Source organism: Anabrus simplex, chromosome 4 (genome assembly GCF_040414725.1).
Source record: "Anabrus simplex isolate iqAnaSimp1 chromosome 4, ASM4041472v1, whole genome shotgun sequence".
NCBI classification, from domain to species: domain Eukaryota; kingdom Metazoa; phylum Arthropoda; class Insecta; order Orthoptera; family Tettigoniidae; genus Anabrus; species Anabrus simplex.
In genome coordinates, this window is record NC_090268.1 from 215,300,732 (window position 1) to 215,317,622 (window position 16,891).

Below are 16,891 nucleotides of genomic sequence, written 5' to 3' on the forward strand. Positions count from 1 at the left end.
GAATTAAACTGTAAATACTGTTAAACTGTTTATTTAAATGACGAATGTCGTATGGCTTTTAGTGCCGGGATATCCCAGAACGGGTTCGGCTTGCCAGGTGCAGGTCTTTCCATTTGACTCCTGTAGGCGACCTGCGTGTCATGATGAGGATGAAATGATGATGAAGACAACACATACACCCAGCCCCCGTGCCATTGGAATAAACCAATTAAGGTTAAAATCCCCGACCCGGCCAGGAATCGAACCCGGGACCCTCTGAACCGAAGGCCAGTACGCTGACCGTTCAGCCAACGAGTTATTTAAATGATGAATCTTCATTATTGTCAGTGTAATTGCATCAATTGCATCTGAGTTTATTTAGCTTGACTACTACATAGTGTCATGCGTGAGCGGTGACTGGATTAGCTTGGAATTGCATGAGAGCACTCAATTCCACATGATGTCACAAACCCGTATGGCACTCCACAGCAACTGAGTGGTAAGCTCCTGTGTTACATGATTAAGAATGAGCAGTGGAACACTAGAAGTTCAAAATACTATTGTAGAACTTGTGTTGTAATAGGTTAGAAATCTGGGAAGTCCTGACAGTCACAGGCAGTAAAGGATGTACCACTATATAAACTCTGAGAAAAAAAAGGACTGGTAAAATAGAAGCATGTGTTTGTGTAATTGTGTCTGATGTTAAGAAAACTGGAACCGGGTGAGTTGGCCATGCGGTCACAGGCGCGCGACTGTGAGCTTGCATCCAGGAGATAGTGGGTTCGAATCCCACTGTTGGCAGCCCTGAACATGATTTTCCATCGTTTCCCATTTTCACACCAGGCAAATGCTAGGGCTGTACCTTAATTAAGGCCATGGCCGCTTCCTTCCAACTCCTAGGCCTTTCTTATCCCATTATCACCATAAGGCCTATCTGTGTCGGTGCGACGTAAAGCCACTAGCAAAAGAAAAACAAACAAACAAACAAACTGGATTCTGTAATTAAGTAAAATAAATGTGTGCAGAATTATAGTTTAATATCAGTGCGTTCTTGTAATGTGTATTCAATTTTCCATACTGCAATAATTATGGTACTAACTCTCTTACATAATAGCGACCGTAACAGGACGGGAAAAATTGAAAAAAGAAAGATCGCAAGTGAGACGCATGTTTACTCGAGCTATCAGCCAAGTGAAACAAAATCTATAGGAAAACAACATAGATAAAGTGGAATTGGAGTTGTTGCTCAACATATTCGAAGACAAGGCAAATCATCTCTTCAAACTAAATGAAGAAATCCATGAATCTTGGTTATGTGAGAGCAAAACAGAAGAAGTGGCCTACCAGAAAGACTACGATGATGCAGAAACCTACAGAGATGAGTATATTATCATCAAAACAAGGTATGAAAATTTTATTCAAGTTCATACTGTAGCTGCAGACCAGGTCTATGAGATAAAGACTGCCATAGTACAGTCACCTAAGAGAAATTTCCGTCTCCCCAGACTAGAGCTTACGAAATTCAATGGAAATTTAAAGAACTGGCTTGGATTTTGGGGTCAGTTTAATAAAACTGATGCCAACAAATCTTTAGATGACGATCGGCCTCCGGATTCCAAGATAGCGGGTTCAAACACGGCAGAGGTAGTCGCATTTTTGAAGGGCAGAAAAAAGTCTGTTAGACACTCCATGTCATACAATGTCAGCATGTAAAAGATCTCTGGTGACACATTTGGTGTTTACCCAACAAAATTCATTAAATCTCAGCCATAGACGCCCAAGAGAGTTTTGGTTTACTCGGTCTGCCATCTAATGGGCCTAGAGTAAAACGGAACGTCGAAATTGACGAGCAGACAGCCAGATGGCGTCAAATTGAAATGTCTAGACATGGTAGCTGAGGCCATATGATTATTATTATTATTATTATTATTATTATTATTATTATTATTATTTAGATGACGATGCTAAATTTCAGTGTCTTTTGCAATCGATGGTACCAGGTTGGAAATCTAGGGAGCTGGTGGAAAGTTTTCCTCCATCAGGCATCAATTATCATCATGCTATCAAACAGTTAAAATCTCGCTTTGCAAAGGATGAACTCCTTATTGAAATTTATGTACGTGAGCTTTTGTCCCTTGTTCTAAATCAAACTACCAGGGGTGAAAGTATGGCAATGAGCACTTTGTATGATAAACTGGAAACTCAGCTGCGAGCTTTGGAAACCTTAGGAGTTACCTGGGAGAAATATGCTGCCATGTTATACCCTTTAGTGGAATCTCCATTGCCAGAAGATGTAATGTTAGCCTGGGAAAGAGCAAGAAACAACAGGAGTGAAGCAGACGAGCAGGATATTCTAGCTAGCCTATTGGCAATTTTGAGGTTAGAAGTTGAAAGTGAAGAATGCTTTGCGCTCACTAGATCTGGTTTCTTTTTTTTTTTTTTTTTGCTAGGGGCTTTACGTCGCACCGACACAGATAGGTCTTATGGCGACGATGGGATAGGAAAGGCCTAGGAGTTGGAAGGAAGCGACCGTGGCCTTAATTAAGGTACAGCCCCAGCATTTGCCTGGTGTGAAAATGGGAAACCACGGAAAACCATCTTCAGGGCTGCCGATAGTGGGATTCGAACCTACTATCTCCCGGATGCAAGCTCACAGCCGCGCGCCTCTACGAGCACGGCCAACTCGCCCGGTAGATCTGGTTTCAGCTTAAGCCTTGATGCTAAGAATCCTGCATCAGAGGTAAATAAAGTACCCACTGCTGCATGTATTTTAGCAAGTGTGAGTAAGTGTTTTATTAAGGATGCATATTTATGGTGTGATAAATCATCCCATACTTCTGTAGAGTGTTTTAATGCCAAGAAGTTAACGGTAAAGGCCAAGAAGGATTTGGTAAAGCAAAAGGCAAGATGTTACTTGTGTCTTAGAGCAGAGCACAATGCTAAGAAATATAAATGTTTTGTGAAATGTTTGATCTGTGATAAGTGCCATGTTACAATAATGTGTCCACAGTTATGTACGGAAGTAAGACAAGTGTCCAACAATACACCCAGGGATTCACAAACCAATGGAACAGACAGGCTGCTATCTCAGCAGGGAGGACAGATATTACTACAGACACTTATCGTAACTATAGTCAGTTGGTAGGACGACACGCTTGGCAAGGGTTCTTCTAGATTCCGGCTCACAGAGATCATCATTGTAGATCACATACCCAGAGAACTCAATCTGAATTGTTTTGGGGAAGAGACATCAAGTCATAACCTCTTTGGTGGAGGCGAGTTGAGGGAGTGGGAACATAAGGCCTACGATATCAAATTACGAAGCTTAGACTAGAAATTTGAATGTTCAATAACAGTATTGGATCAAAGTAAAATATGTAATTTTGTTTCACTGAAAAATCAGAAAATATTTCCCCAGTTGAAAGAAGCAAACATCACATTCACAGATCAAGGTCACAATGCACCAGACATTGAAATCCTTTTAGGAGCAGATGTCCTCAGTAAATTTTGGACTGGCAATACCATGAAAACTGATAATGATATTATGGCATTTGAGACACGGTTAGGATGCAGCATCATGGGATGCAGGAAGAATATAAAAGGTGGACAAGTGGTTGGGCTCACTAATGTGAATTTCAGTTTATGGGATCTGTGGGAACTAGACGTCATAGGAATTCAAGACCAAGCAGAGCTGAAATCAAAGGCACAAAAAGAAGAGATTTCAGAATTGTTGTAGCTATCTACAGATGAAGACAATAGATGTGAAGTCTGGTTGCCATGGAAGTAAAGACATCCTGAGTTAACAGATAATTGGACAATAGCTGAGAAAAGACTACTGTCGGTGACAAGACATCTTTCCAGAATTGATAAGCTTAATGAATATCATGAAGTTTTTGAAAATTGGTTAAAGAATGGCATCATTGAGATGGTTCCAGATGCAGAAGACTGCAGGTCAGGGTATTTTCTCCCACGCCATGCAGTGATAAGGGAATCTAGTGAGACGACTAAGATACGCCCAGTATTCGATGCTTCTTCTCGGGATACTCGATGAGACTCACTGAATTGCTGCTTGGAAACAGGAATAAATGTAATAGAATTGATTCCGAATCTACTATCTGAGTTTAGAAAGAATGCAGTTGGAGTTACTATGGACACAGCCAAAGCATTTCTACAGATCAACATAGCATGTGAGGATCAAAAGGTTTTGAAATTCCTCTGGTGGAAAAGCTGTGACTCGTGAGTAGTAATAACATTAAGACATTGTACAGGGTATTTGGGGCTGCACCAAGTCCTTTCTTGCTAAGTGCTACTCTGCACCATCACTTGGAACAGGCACCATAGGAAGTAAAGGAATCAGCTGAAAAACTGAAGAAATTATTCTACATTGATAATTGCGTGACAAGTGTTGATTCCGAGCAGGAATTGAGAAAATTCATCAAAGAAGTAAAGGAACTGATGTCCACTGAAAAATTTGAGCTCTGAGGATGGACTGGTACACAACTTCATAAGGACGCAGTAAAGACTGGAAGCAGTACAGTACCATTGCTAGGACTACTATGGGAAACTAACGCAGATGAGATTTTCTGTGATTTTGATACTATAGGATTTACCAGTAACCAAATTACAAAATGTATGCTGCTGTCCATTGTTCAGAAATTCTTCGATCCTCTCGGTTTTGCTAGTCCAACGATGTTAGTGCCAAAATTGCTCCTACAGGAAACTTGGAGATTAAATACCACTTGGGATGGAGAACTACCAAAAGAGATATTGGGTGCATTTCTGGCATGGCTGAGAAATGTGCATTGGCAAAACGAAGATTAGCAGAGGCCACAATTAAACCAGAAACAGTTAGCCTACATGTTTTCAAACGATGCAAGTAAGAAAGCATCTGTTGCTTGTGCTTTCTTGTGTAGAGAGCATGATGGGAAGACAACCGTGCATCTCGCACAGGCCAAAGCAAGAGTAGCATCTTTAAAGGACTGGTCTGTCCCTCGACTTGAAATGATAGCAGCCCTTATTGCATCAAGATTGTACCGTGAAGTGAAAATGAGCTTAGGAATAGAAGGATGTAAGACATGCTGCTGGAGAGATTTGTCAGTCGTTCTCGCATGGATAAGGAGAGAAGATGATTGGAATGTCTTTGTCAGTAAGAGATGAAGAGAGATCAGACAAAACACTTCTCCAGATGAATGGTACTACATTCCGGGTGCTCTCAATCCGGCCGACTTGCCTTCCAGAGGGTGGTATGCAAAGATTTTGTTCCTCAGCCAATAGTGGGAAGGCGTTGACTGGCTTCAGAAAGAGAAAAGACAGTGGCCACAATTAGAGATACTTGCTCCAGAACAAGATGTGAACAAGGAAAGAAAGAAGACAACTTTGTGCACTGTTTCCAGCGGCAACTCAAGATTCAGTGCTGATCATTATTTTTCCAGTTATGTGAAGGGTCTAAGAATGATTGCTTGGATACTGAGATTTCGACAAAATTGTGCCAGTTCAAGCAAGCGAACAGGAGAACTTCACTATGAAGATGTAGAGAATCTGAAAATAATGCTGATACAATGCATCCAATTAGAGCACTTCAGAAATAATGAATTCAAAACCCCGAAGGCACTCCAGATATTCAAAGACCAATGTAGTCTGATTAGAGTTCGAACAAGGTTATTGCTTAGTGATGAACCAGACAAATTCAAACACCCAATACTTCTACCTCATGACGACATCATAATCTAAGGAATGGTATTGGAGAAGCACTGCCAAATGCAGCATGCTGGCTGCCAGATAATGATCACCAACATCAGGGAAAAGTTCTGGATTATTGGCATAAAGAGATTGGTATGGAACATAGTGAGGAAATGTATGATTTGTAGACGATATCAAAGCAAACTAGCTGAACCCCCTTCTGCACCATTACCGAAAGATTGTGTTAAAAGTGCAGCGGCATTTGAAGTGACTGGCATTGATATGGCAGGTCCCTTATACCTGCACTCAGGAGATAAGTTATGGATAGTATTATTCATGTGTGCTGTCTACCGAGCAGTGCACCTTGAACTTTCCAGGTCCCTATCCACAGAATGCTTTATGGTGGCCTTGAGAAAATTTACTGCCAGATGGAAGAGAGTACAGGTCATATACACTGATAACGGCACCAACTTTGTAGGTGCGAACAACAGCCTGAAACAACTGAATTGGCAGGAAATAATTGCCATGTCCTGCGTACAGAAAATCAAGTGGATCTTCAACCCTCTGGCTGCACCATGGTGGGGGGGAATGGAGGGATAGATTGATCCGCATGGTAATGGAACTCCTGTGAAGAGTCCTAGGCAGAAAAGTTTTAAGTTTTGAAGAGTCAGAAATCATACTATGAGACTGTGAAGCCACATTAAACTCTAGACCACTGACCTTCATAGAAGATACGACAGAGACTCTGAAACCAATGACGCCGGCTATGTTTGTACAAGGTCTACAAAAGAAATGAAAAATGAATTCGTAGACTTGGATGAAATAGATGCCCGCAGCCTGAACAGAAGACTGAGACATCTCTGATAGCTCCGAGATGACTTCCGACAGCATTTCCGCAATGAATATTTGGCCATGCTGGTACATCAGAGGGTGCAGAAGCAGGGAACTCTACAGGTGGGAGAGACTGTGCTGATCGAGTCAGATGGGGTGAAGAAATTCAACTGGCCCCTCGGTCTGATGTTAGAAACCTACCGAGGAGCAGATAGCAACGTAAGAGTGGTGAGACTAAGGACTGCTCATGGTGAAAGGATTAGGTCAGTTCAATGCCTTTATCCATTGGAGGTATGTGCAACAATGAAGTAGCTGCTTGGGGGAACTGATTCTCCATTGGAAGTCCAGCCAAAAGAATCCAAGGTGTCTGAGGTTGAATGAATGAATGAATGAATGAATGAATGAATGAATGAATGAATGAATGAATGAATGAATGAATGAATGAACCAATCAATCAATCAATCAATCACTGCTGATCTGCATATAGGGCAGTCGCCCAGGTGGCAGATTCCGTATCTGTTGTTTTCTTAGCCTTTTCTTAAATGATTGCAAAGAAATTGGAAATCAATTGAACATCTCCCTTGGTAAGTTACTCCAATACCTAACCCCCTTCCTATAAACAAATATTAGCCCCCATTTTTCCTCTTGAATTCCAACTTTATCTTATCTTATTCTGATCTTTCCTACTTTTAAAGACACCACTCAAACTTATTCGTCTACTGACGTCATTCCACACCATCTCTCCACTGACAGCTCCAAACGAGCAGCTCATCTCCTTTCTCCCAAGTCCTCCCAGCCCAAACCATGCAACATTTTTTTAATGCTACTTTTTTGTCGGAAATCACCCAGAACAAATCGAGCTGCTTTTCTTTGGATTTTTTCCAATTCTTGAATCAAGTAATCCTGGTGAGGGTCTCATACACTGGAACTATAGCCTACTCTAGTTGGGGACTTACCAGAGACTTACATGCCCTCTCCTTTACATCCTTACTACAACCCTTAAATGCCCTCATAACCATGTGCAGAATCTGTACCCTTTATTTACAATCATATTTATGTGATTATCCCAATAAAGATCTTTCCTTATATTAACACCATAAGGAACTTTCACCCCATCAATGCAGTAATTAAAACTGAGAGGACTTTTACTATTTGTGAAACTCACAACCTGACTCTTAACCTTGTTTATCAACATACATTGCCTACTGTCCATCTAACAACATTATCAAGGTCATTTTGCAGTTGCTCACAATCTTGTAACTTATTTATTACTCTGTACAGAATAACATCCTCTGCAAAAAGCCTTATTTCTGATTCAACTTCTTTACACATATCATTGATATATATATAAGAAAACATAAAGGTCCAATAATACTGTCTTGAGGAATCCCCCTCTTAATTATTACAGGGACAGATAAAGCTTCACCTACTCTAATTCTCTGAGTTCTATTTTCTAAAAATATAGCCACCCATTCTGTCATTCTTTTGTCAAGTTCAATTGCACTCATTTTTGCCAGTAGTCTCCCATGATCCACCCTACCAAATGCTTTAGAGAGGTCAATCACGATACAGTCCACTTGACCTCCTGAATCCAAAATATCTGCTATATCTTGCTGGAATCCTACAAGTTGGGCTTCAGTGGAATAACCTTTCCTAAACCTAAAATGCCTTCTATCAAACCAGTTATTAATTTTGCAAACATGTCTAATATAATCAGAGAGAATGCTTTCCCAAAGCTTACAAGCAATGCATGTCAAACTGACTGGCCTGTAATTTTCAGCTTTATGCCTATCACCCTTTCCTTTATACACAGGGGCTACTATAGCAACTCTCCATTCATTTGGTATAGCTCCTTCATGCAAGCAATAATCAAATAAGTATTTCAGGTATGGTACTATATCCCGATGCCTTGTCTTTAGTACATCCCCCAAAACCTTAAAATTCCAGCTGCTTTTCTAGTTTTCAACTTTTGTATCTTACTGTAAATGTCATTGCTGTCATAGGTAAATTTTAATACGTCTTTAGTATTAGTTACCTCTTCTATATGGACATTATTTTTATAACCAACAATCTTTACATACTGCTGACTGAATACTTCTGCCTTTTGAAGATCCTCACATACACACAGTCCTTGTCCATTAATGATTCCTGGAATTTCCTTCTTGAAACCTGTTTCTGCCTTAAAGTACCTATACATACTCTTCCATTTTTCACTAAAATTTGTATGACCACCAATTATGCTTGCCATCATGTTATCCTTAGCTGACTTCTTTGCTAGATTCAATTTCTAGTAAGTTCCTTCAATTTCTCCTTACTTCCACAGCCATTTCTAACTCTATTTCTTTCAAACCTGCACCTCCTTCTTAGTCTCTTTACTTCTCTGTTATAATATAGTGGATCTTTACCATTCCTTACCACCTTTAATGGTAAAAACCCATTCTCACATTCCTCAACAACAACTGCTTTAAACCCATCCCAGAGTCTGTTTACATTTTTATGTACCATTTTCCAATAATCAGGTTACTTTTAAAAATTCCCTCATGCCTTTTTTATCAGCCATATGATATTTCCTAATAATCCTTATTTTAATACCGTACCTTCCTTTCTTTCACATTTACTTTTAACTACCACAAAAACAGCTGTAGGTTTCTCTATAGAGCTCATCTGGTTTTAACCAGCACCACAACCAGAATATTCTTCCCTCTAGTGTGTTCCATCAATTTCTGAATCAGATATCCTTCCCTATTAACTTATTTGCCATTTGTTGGTCATGCCTGTCGTTCGCATTACTTTCCCAATTGACATTTGGTAAATTCATATCAGCCGCTACAATCACGTTCCTTTCCGTATCATTTCCCACATAGCTGATTATCTTATCAAATAATTCTGAATCAGCGTCAGGGCTACCCTTTCCCGGTCTGTACACTCAAAGACATCAAAATCTCTTTATTTGCAAATGAGGTGTCTACCTCGGTGGCAAATGGTACACTAAAATACATTATTGTCAAGCACTAAATTTTAAATTAACAAGAGAAGAATTTTTCTTTTTTCTAGAATACAATAATATACAATTTATGCTAACAATTTTTTTCTATTAAACAAACAGATCATCCTTAATAAATTTATATTGTTTACAAAATTCTACTTATAATATCTCCTATACTTACAAACATAGTCTACTCATATACAGTATGTGGAATTACTTCAAATAATACTATGCAACTGGTATAAGATTAAAATTTACATTGCCTTTATTTACTTTTTTTTTCTTACCCATTTTGGAACCTAAGTAGCATAACGACCTGCTGCGTCTTAACCAGAGCCCCCTTTTGCCATCACTTTTCAGTTGCCTATTATCTTTAGAGATGAGCCTTACACCTAGAATTTCATGTTTGTCATCTTGAACTTTTTTGTAGCTTACAAATTCTTCCTTCACCAGAATGAATACTCCCCCTCCTACCATTCCTATCCTATCCCTATGATACACACTCCAGTTCCGTGAGAAAATTTCTGCATCCATTACCTATATCATTTCTCAGTCATGATTCAACTCCTATTACAATATCTGGTATATATATCAATTAAATTACTTAATTCTGGTAGGGGAACCTGTCCTAAAATGACATACTTCGATAAAACGACATACCGGTCGTTTCTCGCAAATGACGCATGGGGCAGCACTCATCTCTACCTTGAATAATTCATGGATTGGTAAGACTGGAGCAGAGTTTATAGCATTGCTGCTGTTGCCGCGGTTTTTGTGTAGTAGTGGAAATCTCTCAACATCACGTCATTGAATTATAAAGTAAGTGTAATTCTATTACCAAATATGTTTATTTCAAATAGCGTAACAAATTTTTTACATATAGGGTAACTAAAAGCATTCATTCTGATTATTTTGTGGTATTTACATAACCCCTCACACAAGGCATTTGTGAGCATTTCTGTGGTGTGTTTGAGGTTAACAATGTTGGTAAAATGACATACTGTGTGCTAAGGTAAAATGACATACTATGTCATTTTACCCGAGCAAAGTTTAATTTCATTTTCCTCCTTCACACTATTAAGACCATTGGTAATTGGACGAATAGGACTAACATCACGATTGTTGTTGTTGTTGTTGTTGTTGTTGGTGGTGGTGGTGGTGGTGGTGGTGGTGGTGGTGGTGGTGGTTGGTTAACCTTTTGAGGGTTGGAAAATTTGTGGTCGTCAACCCGTTATTATTATTATTATTATTATTATTATTATTATTATTATTATTTGCAGAGATAATGGTTGGGAGTTACAAGAGAAGTAGTACTCGACAATCATGGGATAAAACAAATATGGAGCAAGCCATGAATGCCGTTAAAAAAAAAGAAATGGGCTGGTATCTTGCATCCAAGACCTTTAATGTCCCACAAGCTACGCTGAGGAGAAGAGTTCTAGGGAAAAATAAGAACATAACTGGTGCTGATAAGGGACTGGGCCGCTATCAAACTACTTTTCCTTTGTTCCTGGAGGTTGATCTTATACAGCACATTCAAGATCTTGAATCTAGTCTTTTTGGTTTAACACTGGATGACGTTCGAAGGCTAGCGTATCAATTAGCTGAAAGTAATGGATTAGACCATCGTTTTAGCAAAGAAGAAAAGATGGCAGGTTAGTATATTTCTGATAAACTGTAAGCTATTTGTTAAAAGGCTGTAGGATAGTGGCACTAATTTCATTTATCACAAATGTGTTTATCTTTTCTAGGCTGGGAATGGTTACGTGGTTTTCGTAAGAGGCACCCTGACCTTTCATTGAGGCGACCAGAAGCAACTTCAGCAGGAAGAGCCCGAGCATTCAATAAGCCACAAGTCTCTCTGTTTTTTGATAAATTAGAACTTGTCCTTACTCAGAATGGTATCCGTCCAACAAGGATTTACAATGCAGACGAATCGGCTCTCTCCACAGTTCAGAGGCCCCAGAAGAAGGCAAGAAGCAAGTTGGTTCTATGACCAGTTCTGAAAGGGGTCAGCATGCAACCGTAGTATGCTGTATGAGCTCTGCTGGTATTTTCATTCCGCCTGCAATAATATTTGCTAGAAAGAAGTACAAAAAAGGAACTTTTTGATGGAGCACCTACAGGAACATTGGCTCTTATAAATGAAATGGGCTGGATGACAGGAGAACTGTTCCTTCAGTGGTTGAAACACTTCCAACAACATGTCAATTCATCAAAAGACCAGAAGGTGCTTCTCCTACTTGATGGCCATGCTAGTCATAAGCATGTTGATGTGCTAACATATGCTAAGGACAATGGTATCATCATGCTCTCGTTCCCTCCTCACTGCACCCATCGACTTCAGCCTCTGGATGTGGCATTCTTTGGACCACTGAAGACATACTATAATCAAGAAGTATCCAAATGGCTCAAAGCCCACCCAGGAAGAGTTGTTACCCAATACCAAATGGCTAGTTTGTTTTCATTAGCCTACGGGAAAGCAGCTTCAATTCACAATGCTACCAGTGGGTTTGCCAAAACAGGAATTTGGCCTTTAGATCGTGATGTGTTTCCAGATCATGTCTTCTGCGCAGCAGCAGTTACGGAAAGGTCTCTGCAATGCGAGCAACACCAGGAAGAAAACCACGAAGACCAAAACAAGTCAAACGGTGAAACATTGAAAGAGGCTGCAACAGCATCCTTCCCAGCTCCTCAAGATTCTGTAATCCCCTCCAGTTCCTCATGCGCAACACCGTCATCCTCTAGGTCTTATCCAATTGAGAGTAAGCCTACATCTCCTGACTGTTCACCATCCTCATATATCAGACCCGTGCAGATATCTCCAATGCCTTCTGCATCACAAACTGGTTGTGTCTCAAGAAAACGCAAACATGAAGGGTCTCAAATACTGACTAGCAGTCCATACCTCAATGAAATAAAAAATAAGGCTGCAGAGAAGAAGAAGAAGGTAGTATCAAGACGCGTTGCTCAACAGGCAAAAAAGAAGCTTTATTTAGGTACTGACAGCGATGAAGACGTGGATATTGATGCTGATGATGACAATGATGTACCATGTCTCTATTGTAATGACTTATTCAGTAACTCTAAACCAAGGGAGACATGGTCAAAGTGTACTAAGTGTGCAATGTGGGCACACAATGAGTGTGCTGGACTCTCAAGAACATCAAAAGCATTTATTTGTGAGTTGTGTGAGTAAAAAGTCTTTTTACTTGAGATATAGCAAGTATGTCATTTTACCCAAGTACCTGAGATAAAATGACATAGTAACATGTTTTTGAAAATATTCAAATTACAAGAGACAGAAACATTGTATTAATACTTAAGTTATGCCACAATGGTGCTCCTTTCTAGGGTTATTAATGTTCAAGAAATAAATGAGTTATCGCAAGAATTATGTCCACAGCAGTGTTTTTATTTTATGGTATGTCATTTTAGGACAGGTTCCCCTACTTTCTTTACAATACTTCTACAGTTCAGTACTAACATTTTTATGTCATCCCTACTTGATCTTAGTTTCCTGTTTTCATAACACCGCTCCCTAGGCCACCCCGTTTCCCCGAATGTACCTCCCTATACAACTACACACACATGCTTCCATTTTACCAGTCCTTTTTTCTCAGAGTTTATATACATCCTTTACTGCCCATGACAGTCAAGGCTTCCTAGATTTCTAACCTATAAAAACACAAGTTGTACACATCCTCCACCTTGCAATTATAAGTAACATGAAATTGTAACCTTTCCTAGTTTCCACAAGTTCAGTCTGTCAGGTATTTTCACACAACGCCTCGATCTTATTGTGTAGTTGTTGTAGTTCATTTGTGTGAATCATTGAGCCGGTATGTTTCCCTGAGAGATGCAATGAGCCGAGCTGTTAGAATTTTATTCACAGCCTGTGTAGCGCTTGCAGCGTCTGTTTGGTCGTTGCTATCTCCAGGCTGTGTGATGAAACTAAATAAGCTTTCTTCTTCTTCATCAGAAGAAAATTTTCTGGTTAGCACAAAATGGAAGTCACTTTCAGGCAGATACTTGACACACATGATGGCAGATTTTGCCGTTACACAAGCTGCTTCATACATTTCTTTAGTTATCAATTCTGCCAGACTTGTTGATGCTTTCTCCGAGAGTTTCAGATAAGAATCAAGTCGTTATCCAGCCATTTGAGTCTTTGATCACCAACTGAGTAGAAATCCATTGCGCCTTCATTTTGAGAGCGAATATGTTGCAAAGTGTTCTTCACGCTGAGGATTTATTAAATACGAGGGCTGTTAATAAAGTAGTGGCAATATTGATAGAATGCAATATTTAATGAACTAACAAGTACAGTTGCATTACATTCCTTCAACGTGGTCACCCACATTTTTTGCCAAAAATCGGGAAGCCGTAGGGGACTATTGGCAAGGCGTTCTTTGTTGATGACAGCGAAGGAGCGCCCTACTGCGCGGAGTATAGATGCCACTCCAGGAAATTGGCGACCTCGGAGGGGTTCCTTCGACTTAGGAAACAGGTTGAAGTCACAAGGACTCATGTCTGGTGAGTACGGTCCAAGACCTCCCAATGCCACCTTTGCAATAAGAGCTTGACATTGTTTGCGACATGACAACGTGCATTGTTATGCAACACGATGGGCGATCGTCTCGCAATAAACGTGGACTTCTGCGTTGCATAGCCGGACGTAGATGTCGCTCCAGAAATCGGTAATAGTAGTCACTGTTGACGGTTTGTCCCTCAGGCATAGTATGCGTAATAATAACACCCTCGTATGCCACAATCAGCATAAGCTTCACCCGACTGGGTTCCTGTCGAAATTTCTGTGTGTTACCGGGCGAGTTGGCCGTGCGCGTAGAGGCGCGCGGCTGTCAGCTTGCATCCGGGAGATAGTAGGTTCGAATCCCACTATCGGCAGCCCTGAAAATGGTTTTCCATGGTTTCCCATTTTCACACCAGGCAAATGCTGGGGCTGTACCTTAATTAAGGCCACGACCGCTTCCTTCCAACTCCTAGGCCTTTCCTATCCCATCGTCGCCATAAGATCTATCTGTGTCGGTGCGACGTAAAGCCCATAGCAAAAAAGAAAAAAAATCTGTGGACGTCATGAACCTGGGTGACGCCATTCATTCGATTGACACTTTAATTCAGGCTGGTAGGCTCGTGCCCATGTTTCATCAATGGCGACAATTCGCTTCAGAAATGTGCCTCCTTCGTTTCGGTTTCCGTCCAGGTGGATGCCAGCCAGTGCATACTGGTGCCATTTCTGTACGTCCGTGAGTTGATGTGGAATCCAACAGGACGCAATTTCCGCCAGTACGAGCCGCAGGGTTTGACGACTGAGACCACCATCTACGGAAAATTCCCAGACAGTCCATCGATGGTCTACAGAAACGAGACCACTCACGATGTCAATCTGATCTTGAGGAACTTGGTACAAAACCGCAGTCTCAATCCGAGCCATACGAAACGCCTTGACCCATTGTGCAAACATCCTATACAGTAATGTATTCTCGCTACAAGCTTCACATAATCTTTGATAACATTCTGATGCATTTTTGCCACGGGCAACCTCTATTGTAATCCACGAACGCTGACCACCTTTTGAAAACATGTTTTAAAGCGGTGAAATTGACACTCTTCATTTCAACGCCACACAGCAACAACACTCTCAACTGGTTGCCTGTCAAATGCACACTACACATGGACAACAGCGCCACCTGACCGCTCCCATATCCTATTTGCGCATGCTCGATCTCCTGCGAATGTCTGGACTACGTTGCTACTACTACATTTACAGCCGTCGTAGGTTCAAGAACTCAACAGTGCCATCAGCACTCTGACAGCCCCGTATTGCTTCAAGAACTCGAGCACTGAAATAATCTATATGAGAAAAGTGCAGATCAGTATGTATTGATTGATCGATTGATTGATTGATTCATTCATTCATTCATTCATTCATTCATTCATTCCTGAAGTTTTGCGACTGGGTTTTGAGACACGGTGCATTAGTAAAGTTAGGCAGTGTTGGGCACGTTCTAGACAAAACTTCCAGAGGGATTCCGGTGTCCAATAATTTTTGTTTCATTTTGTTTCTTTATTAAAAATAATAATGAAATTAGGCTGGTTGCTTACATCATTGAAAGACCATTCTTCATCTTCGAAGAGGAAGCAGATTTTCTGCGGATGTTTGGCTACCCGCTGCTGAAATATCTCCCCTATAGTGGCATTCTTCCTCTGATAGGATCTCACTTGAAGGGTCAGCCCTACGAACCGAAGCACAGCCCTGAAACAATACAAAATTATATCACATTACAAGAACATTTCAGCATCAGTAAGACTTCCTCCTACCGTAGTGTTCCACACAAATACTGGTATAATAATCACGTCCCTTTTTATTATAGTTTCCATATCTTGACACAGTTTTGTTATTCATTGATGTGCCTAAAAATATTCGAAAGATGCCAGTACGTAATTATGGTCCAAGGCGCATGATTTTATTTCCGATTAATAATTTTCTCTTTCCTTCGCAGTGTTCAAAATGTTACTTAATGTTTTCCCGTTGAGAATTATTCGCCAGTGCTTTGTTAACTGCCTCACTTTGTAGGTCTAATACGTCCAATATTAGCCTACATCTTCCAAAAACATGACTTTCCGTCTAACAAAATTGCGTCGTTCTTCCATACATATGACGTGCTCTGGTTGCCTGGTTATTTTTTTAACTGTTTTTTTTTTTTTTTTTTTGCTAGTTGCTTTTACGTCGCACTGACACAGATAGGTCTTATGGCGACGATGGGACAAGAAGGGGCTAGGAGTGGGAAGGAAGCGGCCGTGGCCTTAATTAAGGTACAGCCCCAGCATTTGCCTGGTGTGAAAATGGGAAACCACGGAAAACCATCTTCAGGGCTGCCGACAGTGGGGTTCGAACCTACTATCTCCCGAATACTGGATACTGGCTGCACTTAAGCGACTGCAGCTATCGAGCTCGGTGCCTGGTTATTTGTCGGCGCTAAATTACTTATGCTAATTCCAGACAGGCCCCAAGCCCAAAAACATATCCATATTAATAATAATAACAAGAAGAAGAAGACAAATTTCCCAGCATCTGTACGATGAACTTCATCTGCTAAACCTCAGAAAGAACGTCTTACATTGAGCTGCAGCAGATAGTGGTCTTACAAACCTACTGAACAGCGATTTGAATGATCAAGAGGAGAACGCAGAATGTTATCATGCGTAGGATTTCATTACAACTGACGTTATTGGTACTTGTAATTTTGTGTATTATTAAAAATATCAGCAGAGTCTTCGAGGGGTGTGCCAATTCAACCGATAAGCCCAAATCTCACGTCTGGTAATAATGTTATTGGCTTTACGTCCCACTAACTACTTTTGCTGTTTTTTTAAGACACCGAGGTGCCGAAA

The 16,891-nt window shown here is 40.5% G+C and overlaps 1 protein-coding gene across 1 annotated transcript in view; it reads right to left on the reverse strand.

Annotated features, from left to right (window-relative positions):
* The window catches only part of Fatp1 (Fatty acid transport protein 1), a 323,268-nt gene that overhangs the window by 29,262 nt on the left and 277,115 nt on the right, over positions 1 to 16,891 (reverse strand). The window contains exon 3 of the mRNA XM_067145352.2: positions 15,602 to 15,752. Within this exon, the coding sequence (XP_067001453.1) occupies positions 15,602 to 15,752 (151 nt within the window). The remainder of the gene's footprint in view (positions 1 to 15,601; positions 15,753 to 16,891) is intronic.